Genomic DNA, 18,158 nt, shown 5'->3' with positions numbered 1-18,158 from the left:
GCTCCAAGCAATATGTATCCTTGGACAACTACAGCACACATCATCACGAAAAAGATTTCATTCTGTTAAACACTGGTAAGTCTGCTAAATTTGTGTGTCTAGTGGGTTGTGATCATTTGGCACAGTCTCTAATATCTCCCTAAATAAGATCCACTTATCAGAGCGCAGATGACTCTCCTTGTACCACTGAGTGTACATGTACCTCCATGTATCCAGGCAGCTCCTGGCTCATTACAATCCTAGTGAAACACACCCTTCCTCTACATGCTCCCCCATTCCTGGACATCCCCTGCTTGCATCCCTTCCCTTACTCACTTGAGTGGGTACATTCGCAGGGCCACGTCCATGCCTGGAGTGTAGGACAGAAATACAGCCAAGAGTGTCTCCACCAGGATCCCAAATATTAGGACTTTGTTTCTGGGTAGAAACGTTCATGAGTGTGACGGTGAGGGAGAGGAAAAGACAGGGGGAAATGGTATGTTCTGGTGTGTAGGGCTTGGGAGAGTGTTGGGGCTGTTTTGTGGGATGTTCACCTCATGCCCTGCTGGAAAGCTGAGTTGCGGCGAGTCTTGGAGACGATGAGATCCGCCCACTGCACAACCACGATGGTGACAAAAAAGGCCGTCTGGCACGTGAACTCCACAACTTTTCGTTGCTCATAGGTCTGGAGAGGGCAGGGAGGAGGAGACAGCGTCAGAAGGGGATTCTGTACACCCTAAAGCTTCTTCCCTCTCCCACCTTCCAGGACCCCAGGGCTGACTCAGGTCTTCATTTTTTTTTTTTTTTTTTGAGACGAAGTATCACTGGAGTGCAATGGTGTGGTCTTTGCTTACTGCAACTTCTGCCTCCCCGGTTCAAGCAATTATCCTGCCTCAGCCTCCTGAATAGCTGGGACTACAGGCACCTGCCACCACACCCGGCTAATTTTGTGTATTTTTAGTAGAGATGGGGTTTCACCATGTTGGCCAGACTCGTCTCGAACTCCTGACCTCAGGCGATTTGACTGCCTTTGCCTCCCAAAGTGCTGGGATTACAGGTGTGAGCCACCACGCCCAGCCAGGTCCTCACTCTTTAGACCCCCACAGCACTTCACAGATGTCTCTGTTTTAGTGCTTTTCATGTTGTATTATGATTTGTTTGTGTTTTCCTTGCCTGACTGAGAGCTTCTCAAGAAAAACGACTTGCCTTATTTAGCTCTATGTCCTCTCCCTGTGCTTAGTTCAGTGGATGGCATGTAGCATGGCTCAATAAATATGGATTGAGCTAATAAGAAGGGGTAAGAGAAGAAGGTAGAGTTAGAGAGGAAGGCAGGGCTGGGCATGGTGACTCACGCCTGTAATCCCAGCACTTTGGGAGGCTGAGGCAGGTGGATCACGAGGTCAGGAGATCGAGACCATCCTGGCCAACATGGTGAAACCCTGTCTGTACTGAAAAATACAAAAAATTAGCCGGACATGGTGGTGGGTGCCTGTAGTCCCAGCTGCTTGGGAGGCTGAGGTGAGAGAATGGCGTGAACCTGGGAGGCGCCACTGCACTCCATTCTGGGCAACAGAGTGAGACTCTGTCTAAAGAATCTCAAAAAAAAAAAAAAAAAAAAAGCAATAAAAAGAGAGGAAGGCAGAGTCAGGAGATATAGGTCAGAAAGGGTGGGGCCAGAGGACAGTGTGAATACAGGGGGGAAAGAAATACCCCAAAGAATACCCCAAAGAGTGGTATCAGATAGGAGACATTCATTCATTCGTTTGCTCTGTCATTCACACTTTACACATACGGAACTTAGAGTCTAGTGGGGAAAATAAATATGCTAACCATGTCAGCACAATTAGGTAGGTTATAAAAGAGAGATTGCAGAGGGCTATGGGAACACAGAAGAGGTGCATCTAAATTAGACTGGACAGAAAAGCTTCTGTTTTAAAAACTAAAACAGCATGTTTATAAATAACTCATAGATCAAATAAATTTGAAAATATGGAAGACTGCACAATCATGAAATACTACGTATCAAACCCCATGGGATGGGGTAAAGTTGTACTTGGAGAGGAATATAGAGCCTTAAACGATAGAAGACAAGACAAAGGCTGGAAATTGATGAGCCAAGCATGGAACTTAGAATAAGACCAATCAGCATATTTGTGTGCATCAGATCATCCCACAACTGTCCATCATAGTCAGTTGCCATTTCCTGTATCACTCACTATCATTTCTTGAAGATTTTAGCTTCTGACACTGTTACTCCACTATTACTTCTGTCATTGTTTTTGGAGATTGAAAAGTCCATGTTGATGATCCTTCCAATGCCGTGGTCTCACAGTTCCTCGATCTTCTCCTCCAATGATATTGTCCTCCACTCCCCACCTGGGCTGCTTGCTCCCATCCTTAAACTCTAGATACTGTCCTTTCCAATACCTATTATTTCTTTGTAATTTCAAGCATCTTTCTCTCTCTGACCAGCATTTTTATAATTCCATCTCACTCTAGTATCCTAGTTCCAACACTTCTTGGACCCCCTTGGACTTACAATCTCTTGATTAAATATGTTATATATTTGGTTATTATCTGTCTTCCCATCCCTACCTAGAAATAAACTCCATGAGAGCAATAACTTGATGATTTTTGTTCACTGTCATATCCCCAGGCCCTAGAACAGTACCTGGTACATAGAAGATGCTCAGTAAATATTGTCTGAATGAACAAGTGAGTGGAGGAATCACTGGAATTAATGAAAGATATTTAGAAAGCAAGGAACTATCCTTGCTTCTACAGTGCATCATGCACTTCCTGGGTGGGTGGCTCTATACTAGATTATCTGAAAATTACAGTCATACAAGAGACACGGATGCGCCTTTATAGAGTTTGTTGCTCAGGGCAACTGTTCTCAACACATTTTTGTGATACTTCAAGAGGCCTTCAATGTGCAGGGGGGAATTCTTAATTTTTTACCTCAAATTACTTTTAATTACCATTAATTTACTGTCAATAAATTTATGTCATGTTGCATCTTGGCAACAGGGAGGAAGCATCAAGATGGAAAACAAAGGCTTGAGCTGGGAGTTGAGATGTCGGCAGGGTGCACAGCAATGAGAACTTTGGGTGTCATTGGATCCTGGAGCAGTGTTGATAGCTGGGAATATTGACATCTGATGGCCTTTATAAGACTCAGCTAGTGGAAGCCAAGTGAGGGGCATCTTCCCAGCAATTCAGATTTGAACACAATTTGAGAAGCCTGCAGTTGGCTAGGTTTGGAGACATCATGGTGAAGTGGGAAATTGCTGGGCAGGGATCAAGAGTCCAGAATTCAAGTCTAGCTGTTTTAGGGATTCACTGTGGGACTTTGAGCAAGTTACAGAATCTTCCTAGATCAGTTTCCTCATCTGTAGAATGATGATAATTGACTGTGTCCTCTGTGACACTACAATTCTAGCAATAATTGGTGTCACATGTCACATGTCCCACTGTCCTAGAAATTGGGACAGGAGTATTCACAGATACCAAAAAACCATACTTACTAAAATTCTTGCACACATATTGTTGGGGAGAGGGCTTCAGTTTGAGCTTCATTCATCTTGGATGTTAGAAAAGACAACTATAGAGAGGTATCCTCTAGGTTAAAAAGGTTTAGAATGATTAGGAAGGGATGTACAAAGAAAATAGGTTTTCAGATTTTTTTTTCTTTGAGACGGAGTCTCGCTCTGTCACCAGGCTGAAGTACAGTGGCGCAATCTCAGCTCACTGCAATCTCCGCCTCCTGGGATCAAGTGATTCTCCTGCCTCAGCCTCCTGAGGCACGCGCCACCATCCCCAGCTAATTTTTGTATTTTTAGTAGAGACGGGGTTTCCTCATGTTGGCCAGGATGGTCTCGATCTCTTGACCTCGTAATCCATCTGCCTCTGCTTCCCAAAGGGCTGGGATTACAGGCGTGAGTCACTGTGCCCGGCCAGTTTTCAGAATTTATATTTATTTAGTTAGTTTTTGAGACAGAGTTTTACTCTTGTTGCCCAGGCTGGAGTGCAATGGCATGATTTGGGCTCACTGCAACATTTGCCCCTCGGGTTCAAGTGATTCTCCTGTCCCAGCCTCCTGAGTGGTTGGGATTACAGGCACACGCCACCATGCCCAGCTAATTTTGTACTTTTAGTAGAGATGGGGTATCTCCATGTTGGTCAGACTGGTCTTGACTCCCAACCTCAGGTGATCCACCCACCTCCCAAAGTGCTGGGATTACAGATGTGAGCCATCGTGTCTGGTCTCAAATTTTAAATCATATCATTTGAACTGTCAGGGAGGAAGAGTATAACAGGAGAGGACCCAGCATTTATTTCTGGGGCAATCATGGTTAGAACCTGGGACAACAGAAACCAGCTCAGAAAAGTTGATATGACAAAGACTTCAAGGAGCCAAAGGACCCAGACAGGCAGGGCCAGACAACAGACAGGAGGAGCCAGCTGGAATGAGCCTATGCTAAACAGAAGAAGATTTGCTGTTGTGACTGGAGACTGAGGGCAAGTGTGAGAATGCTCATACAGGACTGAAGAAAAGGCATCGGCTCTGCTTGTGGGGTGCTTCCCTTCTTCCCTCTTAAAAAATTTGCTAGACCTACTCTCCCCTGTCACTCTCGCTCTTACTGGTCTCAGCTCCTACCTTATCCCTTCTACTCACCCACTGCTGTCCGTAGCTGTCCTCCAGGTCATTCAAGTATTTATCTTCCCAGTGGAGGCGGATGCCCAGCAGATCAACAGGCCTAAAACCATTCTCAGCCAGGATTACAAAGTAGGTAAAGAATCCAGCCAGAGCCTGGATCATCCCTGTGAATGACAGAGTTGCAGGACAGGGGAGCTTGGTTCAGAGAAGGGCCCCAAAAGGTAGGCCAGGGGAGGGCTAGGGGCTGGGACTTGCTTCTGGCTGGGCTGGTGTGTGTCTGAAGAGTAGTGCGGAAGAGTCTTGCCATCAGCAGCCTGAGCCTGTCATCTCTCATCTCTGTGGGACTTTCCTTCAAGCCCTGACATTTATTTCTAAACTCTGACCCCGAGTCAGCTTTGAATCATATAATCTTAAAACTAAAAAGGACTTTAGAGGCCACTGATTCCCTCTCCCAATTTTTTTTTTTTTTGAGACAGGATCTTACTCTGTTCATCGCTCACCCTATTTTCTGAAATACCATTGCACCTGGAAACTCAAGAACAAAGACTTTTAATGACTCTCAAATGTCTGTCAAGGCTGACCCCACCGCAACTGATATCTATGTCTACAGTCTTATTTTTCACTACTTTATAAAGACTAAGGGTTCTACCAACCTGATTTATTCACTCCTCTCTAACTGTGCCATATGAAATTCCCCACTCCTTTGGTCTCCCACACCTGACCATACACTTACTAGTCTAAGCCCCATTTCCCCACACCAAGTTTAAGTCTTATTTCCTGCATAAGGCTTCTCTGGCTATCCTCATAATGGTTAGCCTACTTGCTTTGTAATCCTGTAGCATGTTCTGTCTATACTCATTACTTGGCACTTGGAGATGCTATCATTTTATGTATGTTTGTTCCTTTTGTACTGGACTCTAAGTCAAGGGCAGATCAGAGGTGAGTGGTTCTTTGTGTTTTCAGGGCCTAGAACAGTTTGTTGCTGAGAAAACATCTCCCTGACTTCCAAACTGAGATGGCTCACGTTGTCAGGCAGGGGCAACCACTCCCCACTCCCTCCACTCCTCATTCCTCTGGGCGCACCAATCTGTCCATAGGCCATGCCAATGAGACGGTGGTTCACCAGATTATCCGTCTTTGGGTTCCGTGGAAGCCTCTTCATGATGTCGCTTTCAGCTGACTCATAAGCCAAGGAGATGGCAGGGACCTGGAGGATGGAGGGTGGGGATGACAGGGGTCACAAAGTTCAGAAGGAAACTCAGCAGTAATTCGAGCTCTACCCTTCTGTCTTGACGCAGCCTCAATCCATCTCACAGGAGGTGCGAGAGCTGGGTCATAAGTGGGTTGTCATGAGTTTTAGTAAGGTAGCTCCAGGCAGAAAGAAGGGAGCTTAGGAGGCAGAATTCTGGGAATCTCTTGCTCATCAGCTTGACCCTTACCATGTCAGTGCCGAGATCAATGCAGAGGATGGTTATGGTTCCCAGAGGCAGGGGTATACCGAGGATGATGAACATCAGGAAGGGGGTGATCTCAGGGATGTTGCTGGTCAGGGTGTACATGATGGATTTCTTCAGGTTGTCAAAGATCAGGCGGCCTGGGGAGGATGGTCAACCTTCTGTGAGAAGCCCTGGGAGAACACACCTCCCTCATACCAGCTCCAGGACAGACAGGCCACCTCAAAGAAGTGTCACAGTCCGGGAAAGGGTCTGGAAGTCCTAGACCTCCAGGGTCCCAGTATTGTTTCAAAATTGTGTGCCTTTTAATCGGAGCCATGCTGTCTGTGTACTCTTTGTTCTTAGATTCACCCTAGCTAACGTTATCTGATCTCTGAAAATTAGCGGGGTTGGGCCTGGTTAATCCTGTGATGTTTGAGAATGTCAGTATAAAAGCCTTTACAAGATTAAGGCTGAAATGGAAAGAGCCGGGGCTTGGGACAGACTTGTGTTCAAATCCCATCTTCTGCCATAGCTAGCTGTGACCTTGGGCACCCTCACCTCTGTGAGTTTCATTCCTCCTGCCTTGCAAGATTGCTGCATCCATCTTGACTGCCTTTTCAAAGACCGAATCCCTCTCTGCACTCTCTGCTTGGTCTGTCCCATGACACTTATCTTCTTTTAACATACTATATAATTTACTTATTTGATTGTCTGTCATTCCCACTAGAAATTAAGTTACATGAGGGCAGGGATTTGTGTCTTTTGTTCTCCCTGCTATTGTATCCCCAGTATCAAGCATAGTGCCTCCCACATAATCAGTGTTCAAACGAACTTATCGAATTGAGTGGATATAAAATACCAAGCAAAATGTCAAGATTATGCAAGGTTTCAATAAAATGGTAATCATTATTATGATGTGGATTGCTATATGTTTTAGTAAGATAGCTCCAGGCAGAGAGCAGGGAACCTGGAATGCAGAATTCTTGGGCTCTCCTGTTTGCCGGAGGGCATGCTCTTCACAATTCTCTGGGGCAGAGGGTGTATAATTGGGCTCATGCAGTCAATTCATGGGTCAAGCTCCAGCTGATCCTGATGTGTCACCATTATTTAGGCAACAGGTTCCTAGAAGACCCTCCTAAAGATGGCAGCGCATGGAATAGTTCCAGGGGTGTGGCTACATCTTGGAACTTGCTATGGGCCTACTTGAATTCCAGTGAGGGGACTGAATTCCTCACAGTGTGGACAGTGAGAACTCTGGTATGTTATACCAGAGTTCCAGTCTCCCTGATAGGAAAATAAAATGAATAAAGTGGACTTTTATCTGCTCTCATCAAAAGGGGTTGCAGATAGTGATGTACCAGCTGATCTAATTTGCAAAATGTTGTCTTATAGTGATTTTCTTCTGAGCCCGTACAGGCTCATGGAGGTGGGATGATGGGAAAACAGAAAGAGGGGATGTACACCAACCCCCACCTGAGTCCAAGGTTGAAGTCTCCACCCTGGGCACCCTGCCTCCTCACCCTCCTCCACCCCCGTGACGATGGAGGCAAAGTTGTCGTCCAGCAAGATCATGTCGGCTGCCTGCTTAGAGACGTCAGAGCCAGAGATGCCCATGGCAATGCCAATGTCAGCCTTCTTCAGCGCAGGGGAATCGTTCACCCCATCACCCGTCACGGCCACAATGGCTCCCTGAGGAAGTCCAGACAGAGGGAGTGAAAAATTTATTGCATCAGATCCAGAACTAGTCCCAAAGATCAGTATGATTTCTGCATCCCTCGTTTCCTGATGTAATCATGCTTGATCTAGGGCTCCCGTTCTTCTCCCACCCCTCCTGAGATATTTAAACTTTCAGGGAGCCCCCAAACTGAGGGCCACCATGGAGGTTCCAGATAGGTACTCTCTGGAGTCTCCTCCAGCCCAGCCCATATGTTCCTCTGCTTGGTTTGGAACTGGGCTAAGCCACAGGCGTTCTGCCAGTTTCCTTGGGGCTCCTTTTCCTTCCTTACCAGCCTCTGACATCCCTCGACAATGATGAGCTTCTGCTGAGGGGAGGTCCGAGCAAACACAATCTCAGTGTGGTTCTGGAGGATCTGATCAAGCTGCTTTGACTGTAAGTCCTTTAGTTCTGTACCATGCACCACAATGGCTTTGGCAGCACTGAGGGAAAATAATTTCAAAAGGCTAGTTTTGGGTGTTGAGAATTCACCAGGGGTCTTGGTGCCAATCTTGACTATAGCTTCATTGCTTCTTCTTTCAACCTAGTCTCCTCACTTGTCCCCAGCCCTATATTGTCCCCAAATTAACACACCCTATTCCCTCGCCACACTTTTGTCAACCACTTCTCTCTTTACTTCTTTCTTCATCTTGCTTCCTACCTATTGAAGGAGACTCCAAGAACTTTAGTAAAGTGGCCTCTGGGTGGGGCAGGCTGGGGATGGAGGGAACATGGCAGATCTTGAGTTCTTTAGTGATCTTACCTGGCATCAACCTTGCTGATAGGGATCTTAAGCCGGGCAGCAACTTCCTCTGCCGTCTCAGTGCCTTCTGAGATGATGCCCACACTCTTGGCAATGGCCTTAGCTGTAATGGGATGATCTCCTGTTACCATGATCACCTGGGTTGAGAAGGGGAGAGGAGAGGAGCAGAATCATCTTCAGAGCCTGGATCCTTCATCTTTCTGCTCTAAGAACTGACAGACCACTGCTTTTTTTCAACAAGGATTTTAGTTGCTCATTCCCAAGAACTTGTGGTGTAGACCAAAAACCATGCTACTGTGATTTCAACCCTCGGGAGTGGGTCAAGACCATGAGACCATAAAACAGGACAATTTGGATCCTAGATTTACCAGAAATAAGCCAGAGATTTGACTATATTCAGAATTTCATTTAATTGCTCCAGAAGCTATTCTGCTTCCTTAAGTGCAAAGACAGAAACACCTACACATAGAACAAGTGGTAACAAAGGAATGTCTGGAATAATCCATCTGCCTAGCTAAATTTCATCTAAGGCCCAGTGCATTGAAATTCTCACTCTACCTTTCTTCTTTCTGTGGGCTCACCCTGCCCCTTTGTTTCAGCTTGGTTTTGGATACCTGGTACCTAGTCCTGTCCCATTTCTACCCAAAGATGAATACCCATGCTGTGTGCTTTCATAGCATTCCATTCCTGCCGTATTTTAGCACTTGCCACACTTCTCTGTATGGTGATTGCCTGTTTATCTCTCTCCCACACTCGACTGAGAGCTCTGCAAGGGTAGCTTCCTTGTAAAGTTTCCTGCCCTAGCCCTAGCACAATGCCTAGCGCATAGTAAGCCATCAACAAATAATTACTGAATGAAGGAATGCAGGAATGATCACTACCTGGAAATCACTGCTCAAGGTTCCCAAGTCCCTCCCAGTACACATGGCCCAGACTGACCCCGGACAAACTGCCAATAGTCATAGGTCTAACATAGAGCCAGTTCCAACAGAGAGCACCTAGTTCTCCTTAAATACCTCCAATCCCCCAAACCTAGGAGCCACAATATACAGGTAATCCAGAATGTAAGGTATGAGCAGGGAAGGTGTCTATATCTAAACTGTAAAGATGTGTATGAGTCTTAGAATTTGACCCAGGAAACATGGAACACAGAACATCTCAGAATTTGAAGAATTCTATCGCTGCCATTCCATGAAGTTCAAGGCCCAACCTGACCAAAGAGGATTTTCTACCTCTGGGTTTGTTCTGAAGCTGAACTTCACTCTTGGTCAGACCGATTTTTGGTTTCCAGTTTTTACACCTGGACATATACCTCTTAGGGCAGCTGTTCACACCCATTGAAGATCCTTCAGCTCTCAATATCTCATTCTCACTATTGCCTGGTCCAGAGCCCCAGCCCTCCTAGCCTCACCCTTTTACCACCCATCTTGGCAGCACATTTACACGACGTCTTCTAGCACTTTGCTATTCCTAGTGTGGTCTGCAGACCAGCAACAACAGCATCGCCTGGGAGCTTGTCAAAAATGCAGTCTCTCAGGTTTTCCTGGACCTTCTGAAGCCAGATATGCATTTCAAAACAATCCCTGAGGGATCTGCACGCATGTTGTTCTGAGAAGCACTGTGCTGGACACTGGTTCTCAGACTTCTCTGCTCATTGGAAACTCCAGGAAAGTTTTTAAAAATACTGTTGCCAAGATCCTATCCTGAGAGTTTCTAATTAAATTGGTCTGGGGTGTGTCCTAGACATCCAATTTGTAAAGGCTCCCTGGTGATTCTAATGTTCAATACAAGTGGAATTCTAACTAGAGAGGAAACTTACTATTAAATAGAAATCAGAAGCCCAAGGAAACAGAAATCGGCTCAATTAAACTAAGATTATTAAGCATCTACTCTGTGCAAGGCCTTCTAGTAGATGCTCCAACTTGTGACAGGTTGGGGGCTCCTGGGCTGGCAAGTTATTTACCTTAATTCCTGCACTACGACACTTGCTCACAGCATCAGGCACGGCAGTTCGGGGAGGGTCAATCATGGATATGAGGCCCACAAAACAAAGGTTATCCATGGGGAAATTTATTTCATCTGTATTAAACGGGAATCCCTTGGAGAAGCTGCTAGGCAGATTCAAGAAGCAGAAGCCTGGAGAGATACAGAGGGAGGGACCAGTAGTCATCCAGCACTCTACATTCCTATCTGCTTACCCCAACATCCTTGATTTCTCACCCCACGGATAATAACCATTTTGATGCCATTCTTTAAAAAATTCTCCTACAGCTCCTCACCTAGCACACGTTCCCCAAGACCTCCCAGTTCTAAATAGGCCTTTTGGAAGGCTTCCTTCATTTCATCGTTCATTGGGTACTCTTGCCCATTCAGAAGAAAAGTAGAACAAAACTCCAAGATCCTCTCTGGAGCACCCTTCATCATCAGTACGTGGGTCTGGGATCTGTCCTCCCGAAGGTGGATGGACATCTAGGGAGAGCAGAGGGAGCACTGATGGGACAGGAGGAGAGAACAAGGATCAGGGGCAAAAAGAAGGGGAAGATTTCAATGGTAAAAAGACAGACAACGTGTTTCATACTCCTATTTCTTTTGTTCCCTCCCCTCCCCAGTCACATCTCGCCCAGGTTGAGCGCAGCCCCTTCTCCTTTTTCCAGGAAACTGCAGCCTGGTATTATTTGCACAGGAATCTCTATTATCTTCTCAGCTGGAAGCTCCCTGGGGGCAGGACCAGGCACTCTCACTTTCCCCCTGCGTTCTTCCTTGTCAACTGGATGGCGAGAGAGCAGAAATAGTGGGACTGGCAAAGAAAGAAAGCAGAGTAGACAGGAAAGAAAAAGAGTCCGAAGGCCAGGCGTAGTGGCTCATGCCTGTAATCCCAGCACTTTGGGAGGCTGAGGTGGGTGGATTTCTTGAGGTCAGGAGTTCAAGACTAGCCTGGCCAGCATGGCAAAGCCCTGTCTCTACTAAAAATACAAAAATTAGCTGGGCATGGTGGTATGTGCCTGTAAGCCCAGCCACTTGGGAGGCTGAGGCAGGAGAATCACTGGAACCCTAGAGGCAGAGGTTGCAGTGAACCAAGATTGCACTATTGCACTTCAGCCTAGGTGACAGAGCCAGACTCTACCTCAAAAAAAAAAAAAAAAAAAAAGTCCAAAGACATATGTTCTGGGGCCAGCAAGAATGCATTATGGCCTCAGCTCAGTTCATTTAACCTTGCAAAATCTTAGTTCCTTTGACAAAACATAAAAGTGTCTGCCTGGCCTCCTTCCTGGGGTTTTTTGTTGTGTTTTGTTTTTGTTTTTGAAGACGGAGTCTCACTCTGTCACCTAGGCTGGAGTGCAGTGGTGTGATCTCAGCTCACAGCAACCTCTGCCTCTGGGTTCAAGTGATTCTCCTGCTTCAGCCTCCCAAGTAGCTGGGATTACAGGCACCACCACTATGCTGGGCTGATTTTTTGCATTCTTAGCAGAGATGGGGGTTTCACCATGTTGGTCAGGCTGGTCTTGAACTCCTGACCTCAGGTGATCTGCCCACCTTGGCCTCCCAAACTGTTGGGATTACAGGCATGAACCACCACACATGGCCCTTCATTGGGTTTTTATAAGAGATAGTGTAGAAAATACTTTGACAACTGTGAAGTACAATCCAAAAATAAGTTAGTCATTCTAGTGCCTGGGCCTCTGTCTCCTAAAAGCATGAGAAGTCTCCTGAGAGGGGCTAGCTAGTGTGGCTGGGCATGGGGATCCTTGTGGCTGTGGTGAGGGAGGGAAAGGGCACATTCATGAAATGAACCCGAGGGGACAACCCACAGCAAGGAGAGAGAAATGTGGGTTTTGCATTTCCTCTTGATCTCTGATGTATGAAAAGGAGCTCTCCATGGGGTTCCTCTTGTGATGGACAGGAAATGCCCGCTAGGTCGCCTGTTGAGAACAAAATCGACGCATTGAAAGGAACAGTGGGAGTGCAGAGGAGGCCAGACTGTACCGCCCACAGTACAGTAAGCAGGGTGGGAAACCAGTGCACAAAACGTGGTTACAGCTGTTCTGTTAGTTTGTTCAGTTACATTCAAAATATGCTTAAGCAGTTAAGAGGAGGAACCGTAACTCACTTAAGCAGAAAGCTGGAAAAGGTTTAAAGAGCTCAGTTTTCTAAGTTCTCAGTAAAATGTGTTGAATAAGTGAAGGGCCCAGGAGGTGACGGCAAGACCTATTAGTAATTTGGTCACGGAAGAAAATCACATCTTGATAGAAAATTACAAATAAAAGAGACGGAGGGAAAAGTCTGGAAATGCTGGAACAGAGCATCTTCTTCGTTTCCTTTTTATCTCAGAGGGAAACAGACCAAGCTCTGCAAACCACCAGCAGTCTGAGATGTCTCTTGCAAAGGCTGGAGTCTCCACCATTAGGGCAAGCTAAGGAAGGCACAAACTGAGGGCCTCCTAGAGCAAGTGCTTGCCAGAGCTTGGTGGCCAGTGGGACAGTCTGTCACACTCGGTGAACCACTGAGGACAAGTCTGCCATTTGAGCCACATGTTCAGTAGCTCAGAAGAGGCACCAACATAGTCATTTGGGAGAAAGTCACTATTTGTTGGATGCCCCAACAAATGTTGTGAATATTTTTTGCGTTTATTTTGAATCACATAGAAGGAGAGGTACCTAATTCTTTCCAGTTAGAGGCTATGCTGCCGTCAAAGGCCTGCCAAGCCACAGAATTCCTGTCTGACTAGTGAGGCCACTAAACATCAGAAAAAGATGGGAATAAGTTTGCCATTTGGGCCTAAAAGACCTATTTTATTACACTGACTAAAAACCAGTTGAGACAGAAAAGGATAGATCTATTTAACCCTTACTTGCTCAGTGTTCAGTGTAAAACTATGAGTAATTCAGTTTAAAAAAATTTATATAGAGGCCAGGCACGGTGGATCACACGTGTAATCCTAGCACTTTGGGAGGCTGTGGCGGGTGGATACCTGAGGTCAGGAGTTCGAGACCAGCATAGCCGACATGATAAAATCTCATCTCTACTAAAAATATAAAAAATTAGCTGGGCGTGGTGGCACATGCCTGTAATCCCAGCTACTCGGAGGCTGAGGCAGGAGAATCACTTGAACCCGGGAGGTGGAGGTTGCAGTGGGCCAAGATCGCACCATTGCACTCCAGCCTGGGCAACAAGAGTGAAACTCTGTCTAAAAAGAAAAAAGGAAAAAAAAAGATACCAGCTGACTTGGGAGTCTCGTTGTCATTTTCTCTGACACGTTTTCCCAACACCTGAATGTCTGGCCTTTTCAGTAATGCATGGAGTGGAAGAATCTACTTCCCTGAGCAAATCTTGATTGCCCCGTGGAACTCAGTTCGCACCTGGCAAAACTCCAGTTCTGATAATGCCACTGTTCCTGCATCTTACCATAACCCTCTCTTCAGTCTGCCCAGATTCTACTTGGGAGAGAAAGACTCTCTTTCCTGTCCCTCCACAGTCTCTCACTCAGCATTTCCCCTGCTCTCGTCCACTCCTCCCTGGAGAGTGGACCAAAATGTTCCTGGGAAATGAAAAACTTCACGCACATGAACACATGTAATTAGTTGAGGTTATGTAGAAGTAGGGGAGACCCTAATCTAATATGATTTGCATTCTTATCAGAAAAGAAGATACAAGACACACAAGGGAGAGGGTCAGGTGCCAATGGAGGCAGAGACCCCTGATCGCCTACCCACTGGCAGCCACTAGAACTGCAAGTCAAGTGTGGGGTGAAAGGGAATACTTGATGGCTAACGAAATAAAGTGTCTTGCAAATGCAACCTAATTCTGCAGTGGCAAATCTCCTAGTAGACACAGAGGGGCCCCCTAACAGCTGCATGTGACTCCAACATGACTTTCATCAACCAGCTTCTGCTATCTACAGACATTTCAGAGAGCATTTTATGACTCGCTTTTTCCCCAAGTGGCACAGCTCAGAGCTCTGCATAGGACTGACTGATGCCTCTTCCTTTATCACCTGTTTCACCTCTCTTTACCTGTTTGTCACGTTCTCTTGATGTGAGTCTTCTGGTAATTGGGATGCAGGTTCTACTGAGCTCCTCCACTGCTCAGAGGTGAAGTTGAAGGCAGAGGCAAAGCTCCCCTTGCTCCAGTGATGAGCCCATCCCCCACCAGCATTCTCCTACCTTTGTGGATTCTGTACCTGGTACTTGTTGGTGGAATTAAAGGGAATCTCTGCCACCTTGGGGTTTTTCTCTCTCATCTCCGCCACAGAGCTGTAAGACTGCTCGATGAACTTGAGGAGGGCTGACTCAGAAGCATCACCCGTTGTGGCTCTCTGCCAGGATGGGGTTTGTACAGTAAGCCCCAGGGGCATGCCACCTGGGCGTGCCTTGCCCTATGTATCTCTTCCATATGACCTGTGGCAACATGGAGAGCGGACAAATGGGGGAGGGCGGGTACCTGGGGTGAAATTACTGAGCTCCAGGAGAGGATTTTTTGGGAGAGGGCAGGTTATGTCCTGGACACTGAGGTACCCTCTTCCCCTTGGGCCTGACACCTTAGCAATGGGCAGGATCTCCTGATTGGCCTTAAAGTCAGCCCGGTTGCAGAGGCCAGCGATTTGGGCCAGGATAAACCAGGTATCAGAGCTCTTGGCGAATGTTTTTCCTAGGGAGAAAGAAAAGAAGAACTGTGAGCAGGGAATGAGAATTTTAAGCAAGCGGTTATTCACATCCTCTTTGGCACCCAGATACTTCACAGGAGCAGTGTTTCTTTCCTTCACACCTCCCTCTTCTTCACTCCACTTTCAGGCTCCCTCCTCTCTGTCGGGACTCACCATTCTCTTTCAGCTCACTCATCACATCCCCCAAATCCCTCCACTCTTCTTCCACCAATACCACTAGTCACCAGTCTGTTCTTCGGTGGTGTCAGCCTCATACACGGTCATATCGAACCACATGTGGGTGACGGTCATGCAGTTCTGGGTGAGGGTGCCCGTCTTGTCTGAGCAGATGGTGGATGTGGAGCCCAGCGTCTCCACCGCCTCCAGGTTCTTCACCAGGCAGTTCTTCCGCGCCATACGCTTGGCTGTGAGGGTCAGGCTCACCTAAAGCCAAGAAGAGAGGAGAGAATACACACGGGAGATGGAATACTCATACCACTTTGCATTGTGGACATTTGATCATTTTTAATGCTATTTTAATTTTTTGTACTTATTTCCCTTTTGTTCCTACCTACTCTTTAAACATTTCATTTCTGGCTGTGGTAAAGGAAATTAAGAAAGTGATGGTGGTCTGTGCTTTATGGTAAGAGTTTCAAAAAATAGTGCATTTTTAAAAAAAATGTCTTTTTCTGTTTTTGTTTTTGAGACAGAGTCTCGCTCTGTGTTGCCCAGACTGGAGTGCAGAGTGATCTCGGCTAACTGCAACCTCCATCTCCCAGGTTAAAGAGATTCTTCTGCCTCAGCCCCTGAGTAACTGGGACTACAGGCGTGCACCACCATGTCCAGCTAATTTTTGTATTTTTAGTAGAGACAGGGTTTCACCAGGTTGGACAGGCTGATCTCGAACTCCTGGGCTCAAGTGATCTGTGCGCCTTGGCCTCCCAAAGTGCTGGGATTACAGGTGTGAGCCACTGTGCCCAGCCAAAAAACAGCGTATTTCTTTACTAGGGTATCATAGACAAGGATCCTCTTCATTCCCCCCTGGAATATTCCTCTCCCTCAGGATCCTTGCATCTTTTCTATTCAGCAATCTCTTTTTCATTCAAGTTTAGGCCACAGCTCTTTAAGTCCAATCTTTCCAGGGACCACATAGATAGCTAATCTTTTATGATGGTATAAGATGCTAGGTGATGGTATAAGAGGGGGTGTTGGACCAATAGTTTAAACAAAGAATGTGGAGGAGATAACAATAATATCACAGCATTGAAAAGTACGTGAAAAATCATTTAAACCAAAAGACTTTTGTTGATCGTGAAGGCAATGTAAGTCAAGTGTGAGGCAAGGTTGTTTTAAAAGCTAATGAATTCTTAGGCTGTGGTTATGTTAAGTATGGACTTCTAATAATAGGATTAGGGGTTATAATTTATTTACATAATATCACTAGACCCTACATTTTTGTGCTAGTCCAAACACACCCCAAGTATTATTCTCATTTCTCTTTTAAGAATATTGACAAACTAGAGTATACCCTCAACAGGTGATCATCAAGACAGGTGGCCTACAGACCATGTCATAGGAAGAATGGCTAAGGGAAGAGGGATTATTTCACCTGCTACCACAAGAGTTTGAGGGAACATAATGGCTACCATCAAAAATCTAAAGGGCTAGTCTGTAGAAGAGAAAGAATTGACTTATTTTATTTCTTCAGCTGGGAAACTTAGGACAAACAGGGATTTATAGTTCTGCTTAACACAATGAAATTTAAATAGAGCAAGCCAACAATGAAATGAATTGAGACAGAAAGGGGTGGACTTCCCGATTACTAGAAATAATAATCATCTCCCATGGGTTTTACAGAGGATATTCAGCACTGGTTGAAAGGTTGAATTTATATGATCTTTGAAGTCCTTTCCTGTAAGATTCTGTAATTCTAAATTAATCTTCCTCTATAAACTGATGAATAAATTAAGGTCTGGAGATGTTAAGTGATTTAGCCAATACTAGAACTCACTCTCAGTGACTGATAATCCAATGTATTTTCCATTGAAACTTGTTTCCTCTCTCATTGAGGAAAGAGAAGTCACCAAAATATACGGGCAGAAGGAGTCAATGTAATATTGAGAACTAAATTATTCCTGATACCCAGGTACATATCAGGAAGACTCTGCACTTGAGAGGTTCGATGACAAAAGAGATACTAGTGATCCCTTTTCCCTGGGGTGATTTGTCTGCCCTGAGGCCATTTTCCACCCTGTCTACTCACAGTGACCGTGGCCAACAGCCCCTCAGGCACATTGGCCACAATGATGCCAATGAGAAAAATGATAGCCTCCAGCCAGCCATAGCCCAAGAGAAGTGACAGCACAAAAAAAGTGACACCAAGGAAGACGGCCACCACAGTGATCAGATGGATGAAGTGTTGGATCTCAGCAGCAATAGGTGTCTGGCCAACCTCCAGGCCTGACGTCAGGGAGGCAATTCTGCCCATCACTGTGGAGTCACCCGTAGCAATCACAATACCCTGGGCGGTTCCTGTGGATGAAGCAGGAGAGGGCAATGTGATGTTGTGATAAGAAGTATAGATATTGGTCTCTGCCCCCACTTCCTGACATAGAACTTCTAAAACCCTTGAAGATAGGGGTGCTAGGAGAATCTTTTGTTCTAATATTTGGTCTTTGACCCAGTTCTGGACACAGAGCTCCTGAGACCTTTGTAATTTCTTGAATGATAGGAGCATCTGACGTAGAACTCTTAAATGCCTTGGAGTTTCCTGGGTGATAGGAGTATCTTTGTTCTAATGAGGTGACTCTTTGTGGGTTCCTGGATAGCCACAGGATGGGGCTGGTTGCCAGGGCAGATAACCATGTGATTAGAGAGTTGGAACTTGCAGTTCATGGCCTGACCTCTTTGGAGGGGAGGAGGGATGAAGGTTGAGTTGATCACCAATGGCCAATAATGTAATCGAT

At 45.9% G+C, this 18,158-nt stretch overlaps 1 protein-coding gene across 1 annotated transcript in view; it reads right to left on the bottom strand.

The window, feature by feature from the left end:
- LOC111543869 (sodium/potassium-transporting ATPase subunit alpha-4) overlaps window positions 1-18,158 on the bottom strand; it is a 34,947-nt gene that overhangs the window by 4,607 nt on the left and 12,182 nt on the right. Inside the window, exons 7-20 of the mRNA XM_023214223.3 lie at window positions 17,456-17,724; window positions 15,438-15,636; window positions 15,088-15,197; window positions 14,731-14,865; window positions 10,832-11,021; window positions 10,516-10,688; window positions 8,553-8,689; window positions 8,082-8,232; window positions 7,596-7,764; window positions 6,079-6,233; window positions 5,723-5,846; window positions 4,658-4,803; window positions 534-664; window positions 316-417 (exon numbers count right to left, since the gene is read on the bottom strand). Coding sequence (XP_023069991.2) covers window positions 316-417; window positions 534-664; window positions 4,658-4,803; window positions 5,723-5,846; window positions 6,079-6,233; window positions 7,596-7,764; window positions 8,082-8,232; window positions 8,553-8,689; window positions 10,516-10,688; window positions 10,832-11,021; window positions 14,731-14,865; window positions 15,088-15,197; window positions 15,438-15,636; window positions 17,456-17,724 — 2,191 coding nt within the window. The remainder of the gene's footprint in view (window positions 1-315; window positions 418-533; window positions 665-4,657; window positions 4,804-5,722; window positions 5,847-6,078; window positions 6,234-7,595; window positions 7,765-8,081; window positions 8,233-8,552; window positions 8,690-10,515; window positions 10,689-10,831; window positions 11,022-14,730; window positions 14,866-15,087; window positions 15,198-15,437; window positions 15,637-17,455; window positions 17,725-18,158) is intronic.

Source organism: Piliocolobus tephrosceles, chromosome 1 (genome assembly GCF_002776525.5).
Source record: "Piliocolobus tephrosceles isolate RC106 chromosome 1, ASM277652v3, whole genome shotgun sequence".
Classification (NCBI taxonomy): Eukaryota; Metazoa; Chordata; class Mammalia; order Primates; family Cercopithecidae; genus Piliocolobus; species Piliocolobus tephrosceles.
Note: the sequence above shows the minus strand (reverse complement) of the source record. Positions and strands in the feature narration are given on the sequence as shown.